This window comes from Myripristis murdjan, chromosome 14 (genome assembly GCF_902150065.1).
Source record: "Myripristis murdjan chromosome 14, fMyrMur1.1, whole genome shotgun sequence".
Lineage (NCBI taxonomy): Eukaryota > Metazoa > Chordata > Actinopteri > Holocentriformes > Holocentridae > Myripristis > Myripristis murdjan.
In genome coordinates this window covers 14,204,347-14,230,717 of record NC_043993.1, presented here as the reverse complement: position 1 = coordinate 14,230,717, position 26,371 = coordinate 14,204,347, and the positions used below count along the sequence as shown (strand labels likewise).

At 41.2% G+C, this 26,371-nt stretch overlaps 2 protein-coding genes across 3 annotated transcripts in view; both read right to left on the bottom strand.

Annotated features, from left to right (window-relative positions):
- Nucleotides 1-908: 908 nt before the first annotated feature.
- Nucleotides 909-10,014, bottom strand: trim47 (tripartite motif containing 47). Its single transcript, XM_030068911.1, has 8 exons — nucleotides 9,789-10,014; nucleotides 9,174-9,385; nucleotides 7,137-7,182; nucleotides 6,839-6,934; nucleotides 4,144-4,368; nucleotides 3,782-3,804; nucleotides 3,327-3,448; nucleotides 909-3,210 (listed from the first exon to the last, which is right to left on the bottom strand). Exons 1-8 carry the CDS (start codon nucleotides 9,969-9,971, stop codon nucleotides 2,681-2,683), a joined length of 1,437 nt encoding a protein of 478 aa, XP_029924771.1. The 5' UTR covers nucleotides 9,972-10,014; the 3' UTR covers nucleotides 909-2,680.
- Nucleotides 10,015-10,342: 328 nt separating this feature from the next.
- The window catches only part of frem2a (FRAS1 related extracellular matrix 2a), a 67,138-nt gene continuing 51,109 nt past the window's right edge, over nucleotides 10,343-26,371 (bottom strand). Inside the window, exons 14-24 of one of the 2 annotated variants that reach the window (XM_030069665.1) lie at nucleotides 23,001-23,304; nucleotides 21,192-21,323; nucleotides 20,497-20,828; nucleotides 16,869-17,065; nucleotides 16,220-16,329; nucleotides 15,950-16,074; nucleotides 15,666-15,800; nucleotides 14,952-15,078; nucleotides 14,596-14,783; nucleotides 14,313-14,459; nucleotides 10,343-13,400 (exon numbers count right to left, since the gene is read on the bottom strand). In XM_030069665.1, coding sequence (XP_029925525.1) covers nucleotides 12,852-13,400; nucleotides 14,313-14,459; nucleotides 14,596-14,783; nucleotides 14,952-15,078; nucleotides 15,666-15,800; nucleotides 15,950-16,074; nucleotides 16,220-16,329; nucleotides 16,869-17,065; nucleotides 20,497-20,828; nucleotides 21,192-21,323; nucleotides 23,001-23,304 — 2,346 coding nt within the window. In that variant the 3' untranslated portion in view covers nucleotides 10,343-12,851. Of the gene's footprint in view, nucleotides 13,401-14,312; nucleotides 14,460-14,595; nucleotides 14,784-14,951; nucleotides 15,079-15,665; nucleotides 15,801-15,949; nucleotides 16,078-16,198; nucleotides 16,330-16,868; nucleotides 17,066-20,496; nucleotides 20,829-21,191; nucleotides 21,324-23,000; nucleotides 23,305-26,371 lie in introns of both variants that reach the window. The other variant, XM_030069663.1, reaches the window with a different exon arrangement.

The following is a 26,371-nucleotide window of genomic DNA, read 5'->3' as shown; positions in this document are numbered from 1 at the left end:
AGTTCATCTCCTGCTGCTGAAAGACGCAGAAAAATACCGCAAGTGTCTTTCTGGAGACCACAGCGAGGTTCAGAGAGTCTCAGCAACCCTACACCTCAGAGAAATGTTTCTTCTCACAGCATTTATTTAAGGCGATTAATCAGTGACAAACATAAGAACGTGCCCTGAATAAATTACATCCATGGCAGCATAATATTACCATAGAAATGGAATGATTTGATTCCAATTGAATAATTCATTTCATTGAATTTCTATGAATATTACTAACAAGGTGCCTATTTGAAACCACTGGTATAGTTCTGTCTTTAACAGCCACCCTGGCTAATGAGCATGTTTGAAGAGGACAAAACCAATACAGCAACCAAACAGTCATGTGGCATTTCAAATAATCACTCCCAAATGACAATATTCAAATTGTGCTGTGTACAATGAAAATTCCATATTTAATATTGTCATGGGTTTTGAATACAAACCTATCCAAAATTAAGACAGTAGTCAAATTATGTGAAGCTTGGTATTTTGGTGGATTATGGTAGTGACTACATTTATGCAATGGGAGTGATCTCCCTTGTGCAGGTCTACACTCATACTGTGCATTGGTTATCTTAAAAAAAAATAAATAAATAAGTGTATATGTTGGGAGAAGTATATGGAATAACTAAGCTTTGATGGAAAAAAAGACACCATTTTTTCCCCTTTCCATGTCCTTGTCAACCAGTCAGAGTAACATTTTAAGCACAGGGAAAGCAGGTGAAAGGGACACAAGGGGAGAGTCTTGTACTGAGCTGCTATAATGGTTAAGGTTTGTTGAGACACTGGGCAAGACAGACCGAAAACTGACAAAAGAAAACATCAGAGAAACCAATCGATGAGCAGGGTGTACAAATGTGAAATCAAGCACATCATCTGAGGTGAAACATTTATTATCAAAGACTCAAAGTCAGAGAGTGCAGGGATTTACATAGCTACCGTTTTTAGTAGCTTACAGTCCTCAAAATAAACGGATGCCACTCAGAAAACTGCAATGGTCGTGATTTGAGACTGACTGCATGGCCATTCTCAACTATCTTCACTAGTCATGCTCTCGAGTGGTTTGCTCCTGAATGGGATCCTTTTGAAGAAACTCTCTGTTTAACACTTTAGGAGAGCAAGTATTGCACTTGTGAGCTGCACTGTGTAAAACTGCACAGACATGAGTGAAATAAAAATTCAAATTCTGGTTAGAATCAAAATGGGAAAAAAAAAATAACAATAGTATAATAACTGTAAATAACATGTTTATGTATATTCAAAAACAGACTGTATAGAATTTAAAAAATAATCATAATAAAAATAAAACTTCACACTGAACCCGGTTTTAAAACATCAAGAAGCACCGGGCATGGCTGATGGACTTGTAATTGTAACGCGCATCTTGCAAAAACAAAACAACAGCAAGCAAAAAACTAAAAAAAAAAGTAACCTTTAACAAAATTACTTAGAATTTTAAAAGGAAAATGATAAAAACAATTTGCAAATAAACATTAATATGTAATAAAACGCCTAGCCAGGATTTCATCATCTTCTTATTTTGAGGGGAGACCTCTGTGCAGTCGTCCAGGCTCTCAGCTGTTAAACCCTAACAGTTGTTTACCAGGGCCTTAAAACTTCAAACTCCAAACATGTTAATATAGTTTTAAGATGTTATATAATCTGAGAATTCATTGATCTGCGCTATATATGCTCAAAGTTTCAATCAGATTCTCAAGATATCTGACAAATGGCAGACAAAGTGACATGACAGTACTTTCAGTACTCAAAAAAATAAGTCGCTGAAGGTGACTTATTAGACCAATATACAGAGGCATTCGCAAACAGCACAGATCAAAACACATCTACAATGTACAAGACAATTAAAAAAAAAATACATGAAATAATGATTTAAAAGAGGCTATTCATATACACATCTGTACAGACAGCAAACAATGTCCATACTGCAAGCAACTTCAGCCATTGGTTACTGGAAGTCCAATCACTGTGTGAGAGCTGAAGACCCAGGATGTTTACCAATTAAAGTTGACTGATTCCGACAACCGTCAGCACCGACAGCATTTATCAGTGTAGAAAAGTTGAGTTCTGGCTTTAAGGAAACCTTGTTTGTCAGCAGCTAGTCATTTGTCCTTTCAAAGCTGTCAATCACCAAAACAACACTGGCACCGTTTTTCAACAAATTAGCCATCCGAGTTAGTGTACAGTAGTAGGGCATTGTGGTTGGTATTGTGACAGAAGCTGTTTGTGCTCCATCTGCACCCATGCAGACACAGTGATACCGACAGCAAAGTTCCTTTTCGATCCCCAGCCACAGTCATCAGGGGGATTAGGCCTACAGTGTGTGTCTAGGTTGAAAAACCAGATTTTAAAATTTCAGGTCCAAAAAAACGAGAGATTAAACTCTTCATTACAACCAAACTTGGTTATTATTACTCTGTGTAACCCTTAATTCTTGGCCAAATATTCTACATCAGCCCAACCAAAAGCCAACTGCTTGAATGCCTATGTTCAAAAAGGTAAAATCATACTGCAACTGCTGCCTGGACTATGTAACAAAACTCTGCTGGCAGCAAAAGTGGAAACAGTGGTAGCAGTTTTCACTGGTGAGCCTTTCTTAGACAACCACATATAAGCATGTATGGCATCCTTCTCAATAATAGTGGCATATCTGCAGCCTGCTCCCTGGGTCGTTCTTCCCTGGGCTAAAGAAAGGATAGACAGGCTCAACAAAGCAGGTGTCAAACATGTACAGCTTCTTCATGGTGACGGCATCATAGAAACTGAGACGTCCGTTGTCATAGTCAAGGTAAACCCCGACCCGGGGCGAGTTCCAGTAGTCAGCGACAGGGATGCGCCCGTCCTCCCCGTTGGCATAGAGCCGGTCCTGCAGACACAGGCTCCAGTATCCCGCAGAGGGAGTGAGGCTGACGAAGCCCTTCCTGTTGCTGTACTCTGTGGTGACTCCCAGGTACCACACCCCTTTATCCTTCACATCGACCTCCCAGTAGTGCTGGCCGCTGGCGTACTGGGCGGTGGCCAGGACACCGCAGAACCGGGTGAAACGGCCTGGCAGGTCTGGCTCGTGGCTACGCACACGGCCCTCCTCCACTTTAGTGTCAAAGTCTGTGATTACCAGGTTTGGGTGGGCGGTGTCCGGGTCCAAGGTGAGGTTCTGAGGCACTGGAAAGAGAGAAGCATGATTTTAAAAAGACATGCACATACCTTACACCGGTAGATAGGGTCGTGACAACTTAAAATCATGTGTTTAAATGCTTCTGTGTATACAGTGAACTGACTGGTATGCAGCACATGCATCATCTTCTTCCACATGATAAGCTGGAAGGGCCCTGAGAAGTCTGTCCAGTCAGATGGACAATTAACTGGCTCGAGAGATGTGAAAGGCTTGCAGTGGACGGATCTGTGAAAGAAAAAAGACAAAGGGATGATGCAAACATGATCACAAACAAGTGTAGCTCAAATGAGAATATTACAGATTAACATTTTGAGGGGTCTTACACTCACAGCAAACAACTAAATGATCCACCCAATGACATAACTCTGCAGCAAATGAGTAAACAGTTTGACTACAAAAATTTGGCTGTGCTTCCTGATTTTGCCTGACAAGTCAGCTTTTATGTTGCTGTGACATACTGCATTTAGCAGCATGTCACAGCAACAAAATCTGATTAATTTAGCTGTGGAAATGAGTGAATTCTATATTTTAGTCCAGTAGTAACATATAGCCACTTACTCGTTGTAAGTCTCAGCAAGACTCTGTTGGAAGAACAAAAACACAGATGTTAATTATACTTGAATTCACTTCATGGTGTACTGTGAGGACATGTGGTCAAACAACAATGTACTGTCTTTAAGCACTGGCTTTGGTGGTTTTACTTGTCACTTCCAACACTGTCACAAGTTACACAACCAGTGACAATACATTTTTTAAGTAATATGAGCAGCAACACATTTTAACACTTTGCTCTGTTCTCAGATGGCTTTGGAAGTTACAAGTCAGGCTTCAATTTTGTACTTAGAATATTGTTAAATAACAAAACTGAGGCATGTTATGTACACTAGTATGTATTTTGGATCACACTGGTGGTGACTGACCTCAAAGCTAGTTTTCCCACTGATGTGATTGTGGATATCAGCTATAGCTTTGTCCACAGCTGCTGCCTCTGTCTCCACAATCTTCAGGTTGTCGTCTATGACGGCCATGGTGGCCACTTCCTCAGCATCCAGGCTCTCCAGCAGGGAGTCTCTCTCATCAAGCAAGAACTGGACCATGGCACCAACATCCCCCTCAATTTTCTCCTTCAGGCTCTGCTTCTTCATCTGCATCACAGAAGATACTCCATCAGTACATGAAGGACTTGATCAAGAACAATGTCAAACAATATGTACAAAAAAATACATAATATTAAAATGAATAAAAACCTGGAGTTGTCATTTTCAGCCTGGCAGACAAAGCACTTATGTTCACTGTTGTTTTGTTTTCACCAATTTTCATAATGTTTCCACACTGACACTTGTGATGCTGAAAAATCTCAACTGTATGGACAGTGCTTAAAACAAACTTTCTGCTTCTTCCAAAGTCTAAACTGGCAGTGGTGACAAACCCTCTTAACCCTACTAGGCCGTTTAGTGGAGGATGTTTATTTTAACGTGTTTTCTATAAAGCTTAACAAGGTAACACCTCTAAACATTTAGAAGCAACTTTTATTTAGATGACAAAAGTAACAAAGTAGAAGTCTCTTATGTCATCAACTTACAGTCTTGCAAACACTATAACTGCCTCAGTGTTTACATTTCTCCAGGGAAGTTTCAAGTGACTTGCAACTGAGTGAAGGTGAGAAAAATTACAAAAGATGACTACCACAGACAGTTCATCAAGTCAGGTTAACAGTACAGTGAGGTGATATCACACAACCAGCTGATTTGGACTAAGTTCCAAGATGTGTTTTGAATACTAGGGATGTGCATTTAAATAACTGAGGAACTAAACACATGGAACTATGTGAATATTTTTCAAACAAAAAACATGCCCCTGAAACCTCCTTCCACAAAGCTGATGGGAAGCTTTGGCTCAATTACATCAGACTGATCTGCCTGATGATAACCAGAGAAAGATAACCACTGACTGTTGATCTGTGTGTGGGCCCCCACCATCTTTGAGAGGTTCCACATGCAGACACACACACAACTTTGACGACTGCAGTGGTCTTTGCATGCTTCTCCCATCTGTACAGTAGCAACTATCTAGCCCATGTCACAGTGCTGTGACAAATACTCTGTGTGAAGTGGGATGAACTGAACGTGCCAAACTCACATGAGAGCACAAGCTCTTACATTACTACTAGGAGCCAGTTACAACAAGGAAAGATGGCAGAGAAGATGACAGTTGCATCAATTATTTGATTATTTTCGAAAATCACCCCTGTTAAACACAATGATCAAATACAGAGCACTTCCCATTGATGTCCAGAGGAGCAAATTAAATAATTAATAGATAATATGTTACTGCCTCAGCACAGTATAGAACATACAGCCCATATTCACACATCTTAAGTACAAACTCAATATGCTTGTCTTTTCTGACAAGGTAGACTAAACAGGAAATAAGACTGCTAAGCCAGAGCCCTATTATTTTTTGGCATGACTCAACTTGTGTCGCCTATCTCCATCACTTTATAAAGACAGACAAATCTGCAAAAAAATATATTTCTCTATGATGTTATATCCAAGCTTATTTTGGCTGACTACCTACACTAAAAAAGCTTTAAGTAATTATTTGTCACTGTGAACAATGTAGCAGGAATTCCACATTTGCAATGATATATCAATAAAATATGATACTGAAATATTGCTCTCTGATTTCTGAACATTTCTAAGCAACAAAAACTGTTCAGTTTTTTCTTTCTTCACATTCTATCTGAAGTAAAATCTGCAATGTTTCTAACAGCTTGATTGTGACGAGAAGTGCCGTGACAACACTAAACCATAACCTCTCTTCAGAATATCAATATATCTAATAAGGTATAATTGAATTTAGGCTTTCCACCGATCTGATCAGGGACTTCTTCAAAGTGTCTGAGACAGATAAAACTCAAGCTATTTGCCATCTGTGCAACACTACAGTACCTCTGTCAGTTTGGGGCATGGCAAAGATTGTTAAACATTGGCAAAAATGCTTGAGAATACTTTTGTTGATACTCAGTAAATGGTACATAAGTATATACAGTAAATAAACAAGTTATTTAAATAGACATATTGCTCCCTCATGTGATTGGATTGGTGATTGGTTTATTTAAACTCAGTAATCGGTGATTGGCCCCGAAAATCCTGATCGTGTAAAGCCTAATTGAGCTATTCTTTGACCCAAAATAAAGACGTGTATTTTAAAAATATATGTCGACATTTAATATTAATTTCCACTGTGTACTTTACATGCAGGCTAATCAGCACAGCTCTCTGAAAAAGGTGATTATAGCATGCATATCAAGTCAGAAGAAGGCTGAGGAGGGGCTGAAAGAACAACTGAAAGACACAACTAAGTTTCACAATATCCTCATGTCCTGGCCTTGATGCACAAGATGTTCAGGTCTGTGACAAGGCTGATGCATGCAGTGAATAATCAGTTTCAGGCAAAACAACTGAAAATTAGAAGGAAAACAGGTATGAACTCTAAGCTACTAAATGTAATTTAAAAGTAAACGTACAGACCATACAGAAATATATGATGATGGTTATCTTTATCATGTATCATAGCCAACAAAGACAATATGTTTAGAGGTTCAGTACATACCCTAACTTCATTTTTGGTCCGCTCATCCGCTGTTATCACCTTCATACATTGAGACTTTCGCCAGTTGAGCTCCATCAGCCGTAGTTTCAGCTCCATCTGAGGAAGAAACATATATGAAGACACATGAACATCAGAAAACAGTACATAATGTATAATCTTATCTAACAAGCAAAAGGCTATGGCTTCAAATTTAGTAGAGAATAAGATATGCAGTGACTGCCTAAAGGCCTGTGTGCTGGAGATACTCACATATAGGAGACTAGTGCACAAAGCACAATGTATCCTCACAGGACCTTACCTTCATGTCATTTACAACCTCTGGCACTGGTGCTACCTCATGGTGTCTGAAAACATAAATCAAATGACCAGTCAGTGGTTACTAGTGCTGCGCGGATTGCAGTTAAATCCATGGGCATCGGCCAGGTCATAAAAATTTACATTCTGATTAGTAGTGGATGGGTGAAATTAACACATCATTAATGAATTAATTACATTCCGTAAAATGTCAACATATTTTAAGTTTCATTTTTTGTCAAACACTAGTATGCAGATGCAGGTCTCTAAATCTGAGTAAAGAATTCATCTGGATGGGTGGTGGGTGGCGGATTTATGTGTGCACTGCACACTGATTCAAATGACGTCAGAGCCAATGTGCACATCAGTAGTGGTTACAGAGCAATATATCCCATCTAACCAAAGAAAAACATTTGAGCCGTCTGTAGAGAAACCTTTGGGTATACCATAAACCTGCTCCTTATAATTCAAGAGCTGTGTAAAAATTATGAGTCACAAAAAGTGGGGAATGTCTAATGGAATACTAAGTGATTAAGTGTACCCATAAAAGTGCACAAGTGTGTCACCAGTGTGGGTGTGCGTTGAGGGAGGATGAGTACATAATTGTGCTTTTGTTTTTGCCCTACACATGGTGGCCAAACCAGGTAGATTCTCCCTTGGTGGCTTCTCCCCTGAATTCTAACAAGCTAGGCCAGTTAATTCAAATGAGGAGAGCTCTACCACCAAAAAATAAACAAATCACCAGCTGGCAAACCTTTCCCAAAGCTTCCAATCGTTTCCCAAATCACTCAATATAACTTAAAATTTTTTAAATAGGGCAGCCTCATCGCCCACTATGTCAGTTTATCTTGCTGACACTTAACTTTGGTAAGACTGTCAAACTGGAAGCAAAATATAGTGACACATTGTTGGAGTTGAGAGGCCAGTAGACACAGATAATAAGAGAAATGGTATGCTGTAACAAGTGAAGGAAGACATGACAAGGCAAAAAAGGAGTGGTGCCATGACAAACAAGGGAAGATGCACAGTTGGCTGGATGTCAAACCATGCAACATATTTCGCCTTTACAATCATTTAAAAAAAATAAAATAAAATGCTGGTGAAAATATGAGTAGCTGATCAAACATTACAAATCATACAGACAGTGGTTTGTAGATCAAAAGGTTATTTCCTCATCTTAAGGCTAAACTTACCAAACCATAAATGTGAAATGTAAAGAGTGGTTAGCTCAGAAAAATGTATAACAAATCAATAGCAAAGATGCATGAATGAAAAGCAAACAAAGTCTTAATGGTTTACAGTCACACAGGCTAATGTTATCATGTTTCAGCCATGGCTTGCTGAGAGGAGGACAGTCTGCAACATTCTGCCTAGCTGACTAAAACTCACACGAAATACGTGCCAAGTGACATGTTGTCCCCTAGCATGTTGTCACTTGTGGGTGACTGACAAGCCACAGCAGTGCCTCCTAGCCAGCTGTGTGCTCACTAACTGTGTGTTGGCTGGGATGAGAGTGTGTAAAGTGTAAGAATTCATGGAGTGTATAAATATAGTAAGTGTTAAGTATGTTAAGTCACAACAAAATCTTTCAACCTGCTCAACACAGGCTGATAGGATGTAGACTAAACAAATGGAACTTGGGGGGGGGGGGGGGGGGGGGGGGGGGGGGGGGGGGGCACCATAGTATATCTATTATGATCAGAATGACAACATTTAATGCAAGGACAAACGCATTTGGACTTAAACAGAGCACTCTCATCCTGTGTTTGGGGTGCCAAAGTCCTTGGGCAGGCGTACTTCCCTCAAACAATTTGGTGTGGCATGGGTGTGCATGTCAAGTAAAACTGAATTTATGCACATGTATGTGTATATATAATAAAAAATACTACAAACAAAACAGTCTGACAATATGATCTGCCCCTTTTCAGATTGGTGACTGTGCAACAAATATGTGTGGTTACCTTTTCCACACTAGAATAAATGAATGAGGCACAACAAAGCAACACTGGGCTACAATTTCTCCAAGTGAAAGAGGCGCTACCTGTGTGCTCTGGATTCCCTGCAGACCACACAAATAGGCCTGCTATCCGTCTGGCAGTACAGCTTCAGCTCCTCTCCGTGATGTTCACATTTGCCATCTACTTTAACAGGCTTAGACGGAGCCGGACGCGACCCCAAACACTCCAGGTCGTCCAGTTTGGCCACCAGGTTTTGCACCAGGTAGTTCTTGGTGAAACTTTTCTTATTGAACACCTGAAGAGGGGGAACAAAAGAAAAAGAAAAAGGAAAAAAAAAAAAACAGAGGACTTGAACAAGACGCCAAAATGCGTTGTGGTTTACGCTGTCCTAATCCTTCAAGGATGGTTAGCTATTGTCTCCAAATGAGCTAACAGTAAACCGCTAGCTAACGAGCTACCGAGCAAAACGCAGCGTGAACTAACAAGAGCAAACCCAAGTTTTTCGCTTTGCTGTCGTCCGACAAACCACGCGGTCGGTCGAAATTCGTCGGGAAATATTGTGACACTAAAATCCCATATTTGATACAGACAAACGGTGACGAGTACGGTGGAAAAAACAGTAATTCAACAAGACACGACCAGCTGGTAGTTAGCGGCTAGTGAGAGCCGTTGGCCCGGACTAGCTAGAAGGCACAAACCGTTCGGCACTGAGGGCACTGGTAACCGTTGTACTCTCCGCCATTTTCATCCCAGTGCATGCAGATGCAGAACCGGCAGAAATTGTGTCCGCATTTCAGTATGACGGGATCTTTGAAGAAGTCTAAACAGATTGCACATGTCAGCTCTTTCCTCAGGTCTTCTCCAGCTCCCGCGGTAGCCATGTTTACCAACAACACAACACAGGAGGAACAGGAAGAGGGCGGAAGTAGGCAACAGGCAACATTGTGGTGCGTCATCCTCGCCTAGACCAATCAAATTCGAGCGTCGTCTCTCTCTCTCTCTCTCTCTCTCTCTCTCTCTCTCTCTCTCCCACACACACACACACACACTGCACGCTTTCCCTGCAGTCATCCTCACCAGCTGAGTGTGGTTTGTCAATCACACATCTTTTGCTGCAGCCTCTGAATTTACATTTATAATTTGTAGGTATGTGCAGTTTGAATGATATGCATGAAAACGCCACTAAAAACAACCACAACCTACCAGTAAGCAACAATATTTATTCTTAAATATGTATACATAAAAACCCATTCATAAAAAGACACAAAGTGAATATCAAGTTTGATTCTTTGTGCTGAATTCGCAACATACATGGGGATAAATGGCTGTGTGTGTGTGTGTGTGTGTGTGTGTGTGTGGAGGGGTGGGGGTGGGGGTATAGATTACATTGCATAGCTTTGATTGGCATGTGAGGGACAGGACTGAAAAAGTGCATTTGATGTCAGAAGTCATGATATTTCCAATTTCATCACAAATCAAATCATCAGGCAGACTATGGGGTTGTAGAGACCCTTCTCTACGTCCCTCACTGATCCACAACTTCGCTGATATCTGGCTCATGTTCATCACATTTTTTTTGGAAATAGTTTATACAGTGATGACTGACAACACCAGAATAAGACAAATATTTAGGAACACTGATCTCAGCATGTTATATATATATATCAAGAGCAGAAGACAGAAGTTTTAGCAACACATGAAAACAAGATAGGCCATTTCACCGGTGACATCAACAGGAGACAGGAGTTTCACAACAAATGTCTCAACATATTTTAGTGGTGGCATATTGGTCTATAAGCAGCTGTTTTGTTTGCATCATTTAATCAAAAAGTTGAGTTAGAGCACTCAAAACCCCATTGTACAAGTGACAAATATAGCTTACAGAAACATGATGTTGGAAAAATGGGAGTGACACTGTTGAATATGGATAGGGATGTTCACAGCACCACAGTTATTAGCAGTCACACACACGAGTGGAAAGTGGCTCGGTTGAGATTTTCTAAGGTAAACAACAGTAAGATTGTGTTACATCACAGTCCATAATCCATAAAGGAAAGAGCTCCTGAGATGAGTGTCTTGACACATAACCTATCCAGTGTTAATTTCATAGATTATGATACCCATGGTATTTTGAATAAATATGACAGTAAGATACACAAACACAGTGGAGTAACATTAATGCATGGACGTACAGCAGTAAAATGTTTGGTAGCAGAAGCAGTGATGAGCTGTAAACATGTGATGGAGTAAATACTAAGTTTACTACGAATACAAATAATAGTAGAAAAACAGTCTGAACCCAACCCAGCAGCAACAGAAACTCTCAATAAAATCCAGCAACTCCTAAGAAGACATTCCTCATCACTCTGTAAACAATATAAAGGACCATAGACGCAGTGGGTGGCTGAGCAGTGAACACAAAAAGTCGGAGAGCAGCGGTGTTCACCTCCTGTGCTGCAGGCCTAGAGGAGTTGTGCACATCCTGTTCACAGATTACAAACAAGGAGCGGCACTGACTCTGCTCTGGAATACAAATTGTGTAAATGTAAATATACTGATTATCCCGGCGAGATACTCTGGGGAGAAGTTTGGGAGTTAGAGAAAGTCACTATCCGCTCAATCCCATGGTAGCTGAAATTCCAGTGAGGTTTGTAGATCCACCAAACACACTCAGAGTTTGCCCCTGGAATCCCATCTGAGGCCCAAATTACATAAATTAATGAGGAAATCTTTTTATGGTTCTGAATAAAGAGAAAGTGACCCATCAGTTTTCCCATACAGTGTGCACACATTTTTTGTACCATAGTGTAGGTGTTTTGTAAACAAGTGATAGCACTGTGAGTACAAAAGTGTTTCTTTGTCATGTATTTTTTCCTCAACAGTGGTCCGTCCTGTAGGATGGACGATCCACCCGGTCCACGCTACAATAATCCTCATTGAGGAAAATATAGGAGACATTGGGGTAAATGTGGCACTTTTGGACCCACAGTGCAAACATTTGGCAACAAAACACTTGGATTATGCTGTATGAGCTGTTTGGGGAGAGTTTTGATGGCCATTTTATGCTTTTCAAGCTGTAAAAAGATGGGTTTGTTAACATCAATAATTTGGGAGAAAGCTCAGATGGTGATGTGTTTGGTAATCCTATGAATTTCAAAAGCAGTTTTGACTAATATGGGGGGTACTGTCAGTAATGACTGAAATTTTAAAAACTCTTCCTCTAAGTGTACACACTGACATCATCTAGTCTCCTTTACCCAAGGTGCACCGCTTAATCTCTGACTTGGCCTGCGTGACACTGGCTTTATGAGAAAAGTGCTCTTAGCATCTGGGACTGTCCTTAAGGGATATAGCTGCCCGAGGCACTTTAACACCATAAAGCCAACCGTGAAAAAAACTGTGGGAGAGAAGTGAAAAACCATGTTACTAGCAGCACAAGTTGGAACGTTGGGTGAAGACATGATGTGGTACTCTGATGCTGTTTTCTTTTTTCTTTCCTCTTCTTTTTTTTTTTTTTTTTTTTTTTTTTGCAGTGATCAGGGTGCTTATTTGTTTCAGCAGAAATGTAACCCTCCCTTGCTCGCACACACATATACATACTCGCGTACGCACACACATCAACCCACCCCCATAGTATCAACCTCAGATTTTTGGTGTTATGAAAGTAATTTAATACCAGTTTAAAAAAAATCCAAAATTTTATAAAAACCCCTCATACTCTTCATCCCTTTGTCCATCTGTCCATCTGCACAATCAATGACTCAGACCTCTGAGCTGTTGTGGCAGTCTTGCATCCTCACCACCAACATGGGCTCCGTACTGATTGATCCTTTCACCACCTCCCTCATCCCTTCCCTTCCTCCTTCCTTCTCTCCGTTCTGTCTGGATCTCAGCACCAGTATGAGGATGATGATGACGAGGACAGTCAGCAGCATCCCCACCAGTGCCCCCACCACAGTCACCAGCCCATCCTCTCCCTCCTCTGCGTTCAGCTCGCTGGGTTCAAGCCCATCTGCGTACACTTCATTCACCCCCGCTGCCCGCCGCTTGGTGCGGTCCAAGGCGATGTGCATTATATTGGTACCGCGGTTATTGTCCACTCCAATATCCTCGGCGACCTCTGGGACTTCATTGCCAGCCGACCTTCTGGAGCGATGGCCTTTGCCGTTTAATGGGGTCAAACCGAGTTCGTTGCTTGTGGAAATCAAGGAGTGGTACTCCAGGCTGCGCTTTCCAATGCCTCTGTTGGCATTTTCTTTGGAGCGGACTGTGTATATGGTGTGAATGTACCACTCGCGACCAGCAGCCACCTGAACAAAACACAAAACAATGCCTTAGAATGATGTTCAGTGTGGAATTACATTTTATGGTTAGGGTTATAATCTTAAAAGAACCATAACAGTCCTTTTCTGTCTTCCTCTCATCAGTCGTGATCGTATCTGTCTGTAACACATGTTGGTCACATAAATATGTACAGAATTTGCTTTTGTAGCTGAGGAGTTAAGGCTAACTTAATTCGCTCCCATTCATTTATTTCAGAGAACGCACATCCACTAAAATTACTGTTCGACTGTATTATAATCACTTAAAATTTGTACCCTAATACCAAATGTGTTTCGGGTGCAAAGCTGTAAGAGGTTTGGGATAACTTGTTAACCCCAGAGTGTCTGGTGAGATTTTAGCTGGAGCTAGATGTTGAGGTTGGACTGATAATCAAGCACTGCCTCTGTTTCTAGTTTACATTTAAGTTCTGTGGTGAAACTTTCAGCCAATCATTGACCTCCAATGTAATTTGGTTATGCCCTCAAAGCTGTCAATCACCAAAGAGAGCCACTGAGGAAAATATGAATGCACCTGTAAAACAATAATTCCTTTAAAGTGTGCACATTTTATGGTCATTTTAGCAAAACCACACGCTGGTCAAGACTGCACAATTGTCTGTGTAGCAAGCCTCAAGTTTCACAGAGTAGTTTTTACCGATTTATTTTTTAATATTTTTCAAACATCAATGGGATAGAATTCAGGGAAAGGTAGACTTGACTTCTGAGATAGCAAAGGATATTCTGCACACAAAGTTAAAATAGGACTTGTATGGTGGCTTAAGAAAGCTATAACACAAGATAAAAGGCAGAAACTTGATTCATAACACAAACACTGTTAGTTAAGGACCCAAAAAGCATGCACTATTTAAAACAACATGTACAGCGAGATATATTTCGTACCTGGAACATGGCTGTAGAGTCTAGTCTGAAGCCGTCTGATCCCGGCTGTCTGACTAGGGACATGGCTGAGGGATCATCCACCGCCAGCAGAGCATTAAAGCCAACATCCCCAAACACACGTGCCTGCGTCTCCGGCTGCGCCTTGTCCTGGTGAGGAGTATTGGATTGATTAGGTGGGGAAATAATTTGTAGAAGGTAGCTGATCATTATGCTGCTTTTAATGTGTTATTTGGCATTATCTTGCATACCGCAACTGCAATATTTAAAGCCTGAATGTACTTACAAGAATCTTGAACCTATAGAGCAGTGAAGGAGAGTCAGCCAGGCAGCCAAATTCAAATTTGGTAGGGTTGTACTTCGGTACATATCCATCGGCGCCAGTGCAGAGGTACACCTTCTCGATGTTACAGAAGAAAGAGTCTCCGAGGTTCTGCACAGGGTCCACCATGACACGACCATAGATCGTATCACCTGGAAGAGCAGAGAGGCGATATTATTCCTTAAACCTACATCAAAGTGGTATTTACGAGACAGCACTATAAATCCAAGGAGGACAGAAGATTAAATAAACCACTACAACTGAATGCAAGACCTCGCTGCAGACTTGACAGGAGGCTTTGATCTTGAAAGAGCGCTTACCCTCAGAGAACGCTACATCACTCTCCTGTCCAAAACCCATGGAGCCATCAGACAGCCACAGGCTCCTCTTGGACAGCAAAAACATCTGAGTGTTCAGGCTGAACTCCACCGCAACTGGGTCACTCACCTAGATATTGGAGAGATGGACAGAGGTAGGGTGGGATCAGAGAGAGAGGGGGTGAACTTTTGGAACCCTCCTGGAGTAACATACTTGAAAAAATAAACCCATGTGCAAATCTCTACTCTCTGTTTACAATAACACAGATCCATAATCCGAACCCCCAAATTATGAATCCTTACCATAATATCTGTAAACCTATCCTAAATTGCAACCTTACATTATGAATCCATAAAACCATTACCCACAGATTTGCAATAGATGCACTGAAATGACCCTTCTCTGAAAAGAAAACAGACCATGTACAGATGGTGCAATTCAAAGTCAGACATCTATCTAGATTTAAGGATATATTTAATGCTAGTATAAAATAACATTGTGCTTTGTATATTTCAGTGCGTGCCTATTGTGCTTTTCATTCTCCAACTTCAATCTGAGGGCACGGTTTATGAATTTTGCATGTGCAGCTTTGTAAACACTAAGCAAAGATTTACCCATGGATTTTTTTTTTTTTTTTTACTACTATGTGACCCCCGAGGGTTTCCTATTAACAAGAGGCTGACATTTTCAAGATCAATTCACAGAGACCGCCGTACTTGTTGGAATCGAATGTCCAGGTCGAAGGTGACCAGTTCTCTGGGGTTGCAGACAGGTGGGACGGTGTACTCCATATTTTGCGCTGTGGTGCAGGGGATCAGCTTCACTGTGTAGGTACCAGAGTAGTCTCTCACCTGTACAGAGCAGAGTGCAGTGGTGGGGAGAATTAATAAAAGTGTCAGCCTGTATCTATCCCTCCACCTGCTTGGGCACACAGATTTACATAATGGATGTTTCAGGTCGTGCACCAGGGGGCAGAGTAATTTCACGCAGTTGTACTCACAGCAAAGTCAGAGGTGAAGGTCCACTGTTGGACGGGCTGGTTGTAAGTCGGCTCGCTCCTCACCAAGCTGAGGTTAAAGGTCAGGCCAGGGTGGTCAGCGCACATCACCATGGATGACATGGAGGACACTAGGTAAAGCATGGTGGAGAAATAAAGTCACAGTTAAATCGTGATGTCACATTTTCAGCCACGCTGATGTTACTGAAGAATAGTAAAACTGATATGGTGCCAATGATCCGTCAGTCTCACCAGCCCTCTTGATTCTGCCTCCTGAATGAGACTCCACAAACAGACCCCTGAAACGGGCTTTGGTGCGGAAGTTTACGACTAAACGTCCCTGGTCGTTGATGCGCATACTGGTTGGGTACAATGCACCTGGAGAACAAGGGGGAAAAAAAACAGCAACACACATACATACATAAAAGTTTTTGTAAAAGTATCTTAAAAAAGTTGAAACCACCAACTTGAATTTGATGGGAATGGAGGTTAGAGACATAATTAAATAGCTTTTCGATAACGTTTCTGCAATTTCAGATGTATTGATGAATAGAGCAGGAGGAGAATAATTCATGCATAATAAAAAGACAAGTTTATCTAGATTGGGTGGATTATTATGTGAGAGGTTGTATAGGTGAAAGTTGGCTGCCTTTATAGTGTATACTGAATTTTTTCTCTACCTTTTTTTTTGCTTGCTTTGTTTGTTATTTATTTACTTATTCCTTTATGTGTTTGTATATATTACTAGTGTGTACATCAAATGTATATAGTATAATGTGTCTGCATAATCCCACAAGGGATGGGTCAGTTGAACAACCAGACACAAAAATAAAATCATTCAGTCATTCATTCCTACACACTGGGTTCTGTGAAATCCATTCCAATCAATACATATTCTTAGCTGATTCATTTTCTTTGTGCCTTACCCTGCAGCTCGGCCTGTGGCGGGCTTCCGATGCCGTCCTTCCACAGGATGGCCGTGTCGTATACGAAGGTGAGGCGCAGCTCTGACTGAAGGTCAAAGTGCTGCCAGCCACCAGAGCCCACAGGGGAGTGGAAGACATAGGACACATGAAGGGGCACACGCAGAGTCACGTATGACTGGACCAGGTTCAGCACCTGTTACAGGGTTTAAAGGAGTTGTGAGGGAAAAGTCAAGACATGCAAAAATTCAAATAGGCGCTTTACGAAACAATCACATGTACTGCATGCAGTCATCACTGAATGCGTACTTTGCTTGATCAAGTTGAATCAAATAAAACTCTGACTTTTAGGGTTGATAACAATCTTTAAGTCACTGAGTCACAGTCAATGAGTTTGTCATACCAATGCAGTGCAAACCAACTATTCACTTGAAGCAAACCACACAATCTGAGAAATTTGAAAAAGGAAACAGTTGCAATGTTCTCTTAGTTATGGTGACTCTTGGTTGATCTAAAAATTGTAAATTTTTCTGTGAGGATATAACAGGTGCAATATTACAACTTCTGAAAACTATTTCAAATCTAGAAAATTCCTATTGATCAATAATGGCATGTATGTAACTACACTCACTGGCACACACATTGCACATTAAAAAAAGATAAAATTTAATTGACTGATGTAAGCTAAAATAGTTTTATTTAACTCTTTTTCTGGGGTTAAATTATGTTTGTGTTGAAACCCATGTAACATGAGACATGAGGTGTGTTTCTATATAAGTGCATGTGGCCTCCACTAGGTGTCTCTGTTCATTCACATTCTCTCAGCAGTCCTGAGTGACTTGAGCGACTCGGGGTTTGTGCCCACACAAGTTTGACAAAGCCAGGGTTTGCCATAGAAACTGATTAAAAATCCACGACATTATCTTTGTTTGACTTGAAGTGACAACATTTGTCAATTTGCATAGTCAATTATCAAACTGAATACTCGGCAGGAGATTATCTTTAGCTGGCACAAGAAACTGAAAAGCAATTTGGCAGAAGACAATTTTGCCTGAAAAAAAAGGATCTGAGTCCTAATCCCTTTATAGCTCTCTCACTTCTCTGACATTCACTGCTGATCAGCCATTCTTCAGAAAACATCTGACCATCCAGAGCTCCGTTTTTTAACACTTGACTACAATTATTTTTAACACCAGACACCATCAAGGTTTGTTTTTTAATCAACAATTAAAAGTACCATTATATCAAAAGTCTGGGATGATATTTCTTGAAAGTATAAAGAATCTTTATAGAACTGTAACACGCTGCAAATATATTGTTTTAACCCTCCTGTTATGGTCAAATTTACTAACATCTTTTATGTTTGGGGTCGATTTGACCCCAGCAGTTTAAACCTCCACAAAATTATTATAATTAAAATTGTTACCAAAGTTTATGTGTCAGGTACTTTATGTTTCTTTGTTGACTACCTAAATAGCCCTTAAAATAAAACACAACCACCCCCACTTATACATCCAATATATTATGTGACCATGGAAAAATATGCAAATCACCATAAGATCTCACTGATTGACCTAAAATTGGAAAGAAATATTAGTTTTTGGTGTTTTAATGGCTTTATATTATTTCTAAATACAGATTTTTGTTATTTATAACCGATGTGTACAAAGTGTGTACAGGACATTGAAAACATATCATCATGATCAATTTCATGTTTACCCGGTAGTACCCATTACATTAGGAACACTCATTAAATATGAAGCAAAAAAAAAAAAAAAAAAATGATGTTAATCATTTATTTAGAGATGTTAAACACTGAGTGGGGTCAAACTGACCCCAAACATAATAGGAGGGTTAAATGATCTGCTGTGAAAAGGCTCAAATATAGTTTGGTGTGCTATGCCACCTGATCCAGCACCATGACTAGGAACTCTTGGTTGGCTAAGCAGTGACACCACCGTATCAGCATCTAAATTTATACTAGAAATAACTGAAGATGATTAACTGTAGAGACAAACCAACTCAGCTGTCGGCTTTTACTGCACCATTAATTTACTAAAATAAGCTCCTAAAAGGAATTTTTGCTTGCAAAAATACGCAAATGTGCACCATGACGTTTAAAACTAGAATTTGTATTTTGAAGCATCTTGATTAATCGTGCTCTTGAATATCTTTCCAGTGAATCTGAGTTTTTCAGTTTATAGGTGCATGTACTCCTTGCAAAAGGGAAATCATTTTGTAGCTCTTGCCGAACAAAATACAAACCTTTTATAAAAATCACTTTTGGCTGTAATGCTAAAATGATCAAGGTTATTAGAGTCAAAACCACATTATTTTTTTAACATTAAAGCTTTGTCTTTCGCTCTCCAAAGGTGGCTGAAGTATTTCATTCTTTCAGTTCATGCACTCTGGTGGAGCTACGAGGTTATGACTGTTGATTTATTTGTTTTAATTTATTTTTTACACCCCTTGGAAAGAAAATACCCCCATAGCTCAAGTGACAGTGATGACCCTTAACAAAGCAGACCTGAAGTTTTGACAAGAATGGACGACCAAAGTCAGCCTTAGCTATGCATGCCGGTACTTCTTGCCGTGATCGAGGATAAGGAAATAAATTTCTCTCTCATACACATACTCTCTCTCTCTCTCTCTCTCTCTCTCTCTCTCTCTGTCTCTCTGTCTCTCTCTCTCTCTCTCACACACACACACACACACAGAGACAGCCACGCACACACTCAGCAGTCTGATCAGCAACAAGAACCTCACAGATCAAAGGCTGGGGGAACACAAAAGAGCAGCAGGACATGAACAGAGGAGCAAGGGGTCTGTCTCCTAATCCACAACAACAACAAGAACCAGGAGAATACTACAGCTCCTTCGCTTTGTTTGGTATCCAACACTAATAACAACTGCAACATTCTCTGCTATGATGCAATGACAGGACACAGCTACCAGAAGGTTTGTTAAGATCCCAGTGACAGGCGACTGTAGCTCCTAACACCTAACAGCAATGCCTGACTCCTCTGGTGAGCTGCAACTCCTGAGATCACTCACATGCCAGCAAGCAAAGGCAAATGCAAAGGATAAAGTGAGTGAAAGCTAGCTAATGGGCTGCTGAGAGTTTTTTTATTCTTTATTTTTTATTTTTTACTCCAGTAATCTTCACAGTGTGTTTGTGTCTCAAGGTAAAAGCATTCAACTTTCAACAACTTTCCACTGGATCTAGGCTGTAATGCGCTATGCTGATAGCTGTGGTGAATGATAGCGGGGAATGACTGACAGCAGGCCATCATGTGTGTGTGCATGTGTGTGTGTGTGTGTTTAAGAAATATCCTCAGTGACATGCTGGGAATGGGTAAACACACACACAAAAGGCATGGAGAATAAGTCATAAAATGCAGGCAAACAGATATGGTGCCGTTCTGTCTGTGTGGTCCTCTCAGTCGTAAGAAGGCTGTAAAATATCTGAAGACACAGACACAAACACACATACAGGTGGACACACACAAAGGCTTATAGGCAAGCAGATGTACATACAAAGCCTGGATTGGAATTTATACCTTGTGGACAAATGCACCCACAGAGACACACACACACACACACACACACACACACACAGATACACACCTGTCCGTCAGTCCCTATGGTGCCTCCACAGTCAGTGAGCAGCTCAGACATGTCGTAGTAGCTGGTGAACTCCCAGAGACAAGCCTCCAGGTTGAGGTTCCTGTAAAAGCGCAGCGTGCTGTTCCCCCGCAGAGAGCTGCTGTACTGGTAGGGCGCGGTATCGCCCACACTCTCGGGGTTGCGCGTCGCCGCAGTAATGAAGCCGTGACCTGTGGTGACCTCGTTGTAGTCGAGCAGGTTCGAGCAGCGGTGGTTGCCAACACGGGTTCCATCCGGACTGAGGGTCAGTTCAAAGTTCATGAGAGGCCGGGTGGATATCACTGGAAGCATACCTACAAGACAGACACAGAGAGGTGATTCGATGTCTGACGTTTAGATACAAGTCTATCTTTGTTGTGTCTACTGCTAAGAAAGGAAGGACAGAAGTAAGGTGATGAAAATAAGAGAAGGGGACCAAGAGAAAAGAGGAAGGAACCCAGGAGGAGACAAGGCAGAAGGAACCTGATTAAAAATCAAGGAGGGAATGCTAAGTAGCATGTGTGCTGGAAGGTTACTCCGGCGAGGTTCGATACAACACAGCATGATCTATATTCTGGCTGTCACGCTCCTGAGGATCCTAAGATGTGAATATTACACACACTGCATTACACCTCACTTCATCTGCGGCTGGAGCCTTGCCTCCAGCTTCTACCTACCGTCCATGTGAGGCATGGTGACCGTCAGTTTGATGAGGTTGGGGTGTTTTGGGTCATCTGCTCCAGTGTAGCGCAGCTTGGCGGAAAAAGGCTCTGCGCCAACCGTCCCCATCTTCCGTGGCTGGCACATACCTTAAGAAAACAGAGGAGAAAAAAAAAGAGAGACGAGCGCTGAACAGGGAATGGACTAGAAATCGATGCTCTGTGATTCTAACTGTGCCTCAGTATCACCACATACTGGAAAAATCCATGGTCATATTCACACTATATACACTATTCCACTTTTGACCACTCCAGGGAACATGTCTGAATTTGTTGCATGCAGCACACAGTATAAGAGCAAGAGAGAGCTTTTCCACTGAAGAAAAGAGTGGTAATTACAAGCTACAATCACAACGTCGCATGTCTTGTTATCTGTGGACATACTGATATGTCTGCCCCCTGTGTGATTGTTGAATGTTGGTGCAAAATGGTCTAGAAAGGGAGCATATCTTTGTTCCCAAGGCCTTATATTCTCTCAATCCCTCAATATTTCATCGACCATTTTCAAAAAACATTTCAGATATTTACCAAACATGTATCATATTATGCATTTTTGTTAATATACCAGAGGACATGGACATGTCTTTTCATGATGAGGGACCATAGCAGTGTGTGTGTGTTGCTAATGTTTAATGGCATGAATGTGGCTGATGTTGTTCATGCCAGTGCTACCACCAACTTTGTTAATGTTTTGTAATATTCATAAAATGTGGATTTTAAGAGAAAATCCTTGGATGCTGCTAGACCGTAACCACCATTTCAGGTATAATTAATAATACATACAATCAGGAGATGGATGACATATTGTGGTCATGCCCTGGATTTCATGACTTTTGGCTTGAGGTTCATCAGTTTTAAAAAACACAGTGGATATAGACTGCTATTAATATTGGGAGACAGATAATTACAAGTGGGTGGAAAAATACTAAAGGCTCTACCATTCAAGAGTGGCTTGTGGAACTTGGACAAGTGGCAGTCTATGAAAAAAATCATGTGGGTTAATGGAAAAGGCAGATACTTTAAGTGGGGAACTACATTGGCTTTTTAAATGTGACACCTCGCTGAAAGAGTAGCAGGTTAGGAATCTCTTCTAGAGAAAGAGAACACTGATTAAAAGCACTTAATATTGTTATAGTTTTGGGGGTTTTATAAGGTCAGGTTGTTAACAGAGGTGTTGAAATGATTGTTTTTATATTGAGGGAACATACAATGGAGGGAATATAGCGGTGTTTTAGTTAGAAAAATCTCACTGAGGCAACATAGGACCTGTGATGATGGGGTGGAGTTTTCTTTGATTCCGAGGGACTGACACCAAAACTTGGCATTTGCATGATTCAAAATGTATCTGCTGTTACACTCCATTGTAGCTGTGCTGGAAATATCTAGACATGATGTCATGCTGTCTAACTTGTTGCCTGCAGCAATAAGAAAAAAAATCACCATTAAACAACAGAATGGAACCAAAACTGCAACGTGTGCCGCCAATAGCTATTTTTTTTTTTTTAAGTGTTGTAAGGTGGATTTTGTTGCCTTTATGTGGTCTTACAGATGTGTTTTTCATGCAGCTTTCAACCCCCTTGCCTAGGCATGTTCCCCCATAGGTATACTGTACATTCAAAAGCACGACTCTTGTACTTTTATGATGCTTGGTGAATAAAGTGAAGCAGAATCTCACTGCAGCACGGAGCAGAATTCCCCATTACATTCCTCTCCTAGAAAATTGGCAACCCAAGACATTGTTATGAACATCCATCCCTCTCTCCTCACCTTCCTCTTGGCTTACAGTGACAATAGGACTGCTGAGCTCCAAACCCTCATCCCCATTGGAGTTGACAGCCCTGGCAGCACACTGGATCCTGGAGCCGGCCTGGAAGTACACTGAGTCCAGCGTGATCATCTTGGAGGACGTAAAGAAGGTGTCAAAGTCCACCTCCCTCATGGGACTGGTGACGCCGTCAGGACCGGCCGGGGCACTGATGAGCCAGCGGTAGAGGGTCAGGGTGTCGTTGATGTGCTCACTGACACAGATAGAGCCCGTCTTGTCATAGTCTGGGTATTTTGGGTTGCAAGCCTGCAGGTTGATAAGGTATATAGAGGAGTGGTTGTTGAGTAGGGAGAGAGAGAGAAGAGAAATATAAAGTGCATGCTTGTTGTCAGGGAAATCTAAAATGTTTCAGTATGTCACATTTGTCACCATTTTAAACTGAATTCTTACTACAGAGAGACAGAGAGAGAAAGAGCGAGAGAGAGGGAGAGAGAGAACAAGCTGTGAAGCGTTTCTGTGGATATCCTTGTAAACCTGTTGACACTGCATCTCCCAGTGCCTTTCTGCAGCACTCAACACCTCATTTCCAACAAGACTACTTCATTTCCATTCCCTGGGGAACTTTCTACTCAGCTGACCACAAAGCAGGGAAAACGATCCATATTTAAACACACACACACAACACACACACACTCACATGCACAGTAGCCACCTGAGAAGCAGAGGACTTAACACATCAGGAAAATCCATTTAAGTGAGCCTTGATTCAAGAGGGGAAGCTATTCTCCTGTGCATAAAAGCACAAGAAGCCTGGCCTACTACACTGTGTTATCTTTTACGGACAGTTGGGTGTCTGCAGGAGAGTTTAGGTTCGGCCAAAGGACAGCATGGCTCCTGACGGATAACAACATGCCCCTCATTCTCACAGAATGGGCTCCTGATTAGTTTTTGCTAGCTCGTTACAGAAGGAGCCAACAGAGCTGACAGTCTACATACTGTGCTCTGCAGCACTGACAGTTTGTCATATAATGTCAAGGGCCAGTGTTTTTTTGTGGAGTAGGGAATATTCTATTCTATTCTATTCTACTCTATTCTCTTCTATTCTCTTCTAGTCCTAAACACAGACCTTCTTTCCAAATAACTGACAAGTAATGCTACCAGTCTCTCTAGTTTACATTTGTAATTAGATTTTTTTTTTTTTTTTTTTTTTTTTGACATGAACACACTTTTCCCCTCATATTAAAAATGCAAACTTTATAGAGTCCAGCTTGAAATTAACTGCTGCCCCAGCAACAAAGATGCCCTACATAAGAAGACATAAATGTGACAATAAAGTTGGTAAGGTGACTTCTTTTTTTTTTTTTTTTTTTTTGGAGGGATTATTTTAATTTTTTCCTGTGGGTGTCTGGAAGTAGAGCATAACCTGATCACAAAGGATGTCAGCGATTGGTGAAAAATTTTTTTGTCTGCATCCTATGTGTGCATTGCGACACACACGCCCTCTGGCTTTGCTCATCTAATCAAAGAGCCTGAAATATTCTCTGGTCCACTGAGAGGTCTGTGAATGCACAAACTGGTATTAAAACGCTCAACTTGGGCAAAATGAAATAACACTGAAATAGAAAGTTTGTTTACTCTTATGGCATGTTCAGCTCAGACAAGTTTCTAGTCTGCAGAAGTTACTTTTTCTACTGCACAAAAACAAATGGCGGCAAATGTCTGCTTCTAAAGGTGAGAAATGAGCCCTAATATCTCCCAATGTACCGACTGCTGCACAATGTAAAGGAGAGGAGCAATCTAGACGACTGGCACAAACGTAAAAAGGTCAGTGGTAGGCAATTTTTCCCTCTTGACACTTCTGCTAGCTGAACTGATGGGCGGCGTGATGGGTGAACAGGCTCCAGTGTGTTGCATCACAGCGACATTATTCAGTGAACAAAATTGGCCCACGACAAAGCTTCTGCTTGATGGGAGAAATAAGGACTGGAATACATTAACTTTGTTGCATTTTGCTGTGGATGGTTTAGACATTTTTACTGAGTGTATCTGTGGCTTCAATTGTTTGCTCTTAGCCGACCCTGTTGCCTGCTATTCATTTAATTCCCCTCTCACTCGGGCCAGAGTAGCTATTCTGGCCAAGTGGATTACCTCAAGTGATAATGCTGCATTGATTTCAGTGGCAGAGAGTGAGTTATATGACCTTTTTCTAAACTACCAGTTTAGAAAAAAAAAAAAAAAAAAAAAAAAACAGGGTTTATCCCTTAATAAGCATTATAAAATTAGTATTTCTTAACCTTTTATGGCCAGATGAATGGTAAAATTAAAAAAAGTAGATTAGAGGGTAGGAGGACCTAGGACCTTCGTGCTTTGAGTGTGGAGTGACTTTTCCAGTAGAAAAATATCTTACCTGACTCTGCCCAGCTGTACTGTCAGCTGATGGATCAAATGCAAACTGAAGTGCAGGTCGACTATAAAGCAGCTGGTTAATGAATAAAAACACAAACTGTCTACCTGCAGGGTGGGAACCACAGGTGACCCAGGAGGAGCCCAGCTCCCCTTAATAAGGCATGAGCTCCCCTACAAACCTGATGCAAGAAATTTTGGGGGGTCTCTAAAATATGTATTGATAATATGCAGGGTTTTTTCTTCCATATCAAATTCAGAGGTGGCAGCCTTTCTTAAATTTTGTGCACCAGCGTGATTACACGCATATCCTTTCTAACCCTAGACGCGATAAAGTTACTATAGGAATACTACAGAAATATTACATGCGACCGTGTGAATCTGTGCGTTGCAGTTACCCTCTCAGACCTGCTGGAATAATTCAATAATTTGAGCCTGAACGTGATCGGTCGAGCCTGTAACAGACGTGAAATACGTCCTCAGTGACTGACAGCCGCATTAAAATGAGGCTGGAGTGAGTGAGGATGTCCCCTTTTTAAATACCAGCTGCCTGTTAGATGCCATTTTATTTTTATTTTTTTGCGTGGAAGGAGGACTAGCAAAGTGAGAATTTCATTTTATGGTCCCCCCCCTCCCTCTCTCTCTTTCTCTCTCTCTCTCTCTCTCTCTCTCTGAAATGATACATGTTTATTTGCATATAGAGTGGGAAAGTGAGATCCGATCACAAGTGGGCAGGCAGGACGCATGTGGAGACACATTTTAATGCCAGGTGTGAACGGACAGACTGTGGGCTGTCCACTTGTGTTCGGATTGTCAAAGACATATTTTAATACAAGGTGGGAACAGGGCGTTTGGGTGGGTAGGGGGGGGTTGTATGTGTATCAGCCCTGTGATGAACTGACAATCCGTCTAGGGTGTTGCTTCTTTCCTGCCCAGTGCATGCTGGAATAAGCTCAAGACCACCTGTGCA

Excerpts from the sequence above, each read along its gene's own strand:
- trim47 (XM_030068911.1), bottom strand. The coding sequence starts at position 9,971 with ATGGCTACCGCGGGAGCTGGAGAAGACCTGAGGAAAGAGCTGACATGT. Across the intron at positions 9,386-9,788 it reads AGTGCCCTCAGTGCCGAACG|GTGTTCAATAAGAAAAGTTT; the intron begins GTTTGTGCCTTC and ends CCCCCTCTTCAG. Across the intron at positions 3,449-3,781 it reads CTTGCTGAGACTTACAACGA|ATCCGTCCACTGCAAGCCTT; the intron begins GTAAGTGGCTAT and ends TTTCTTTCACAG.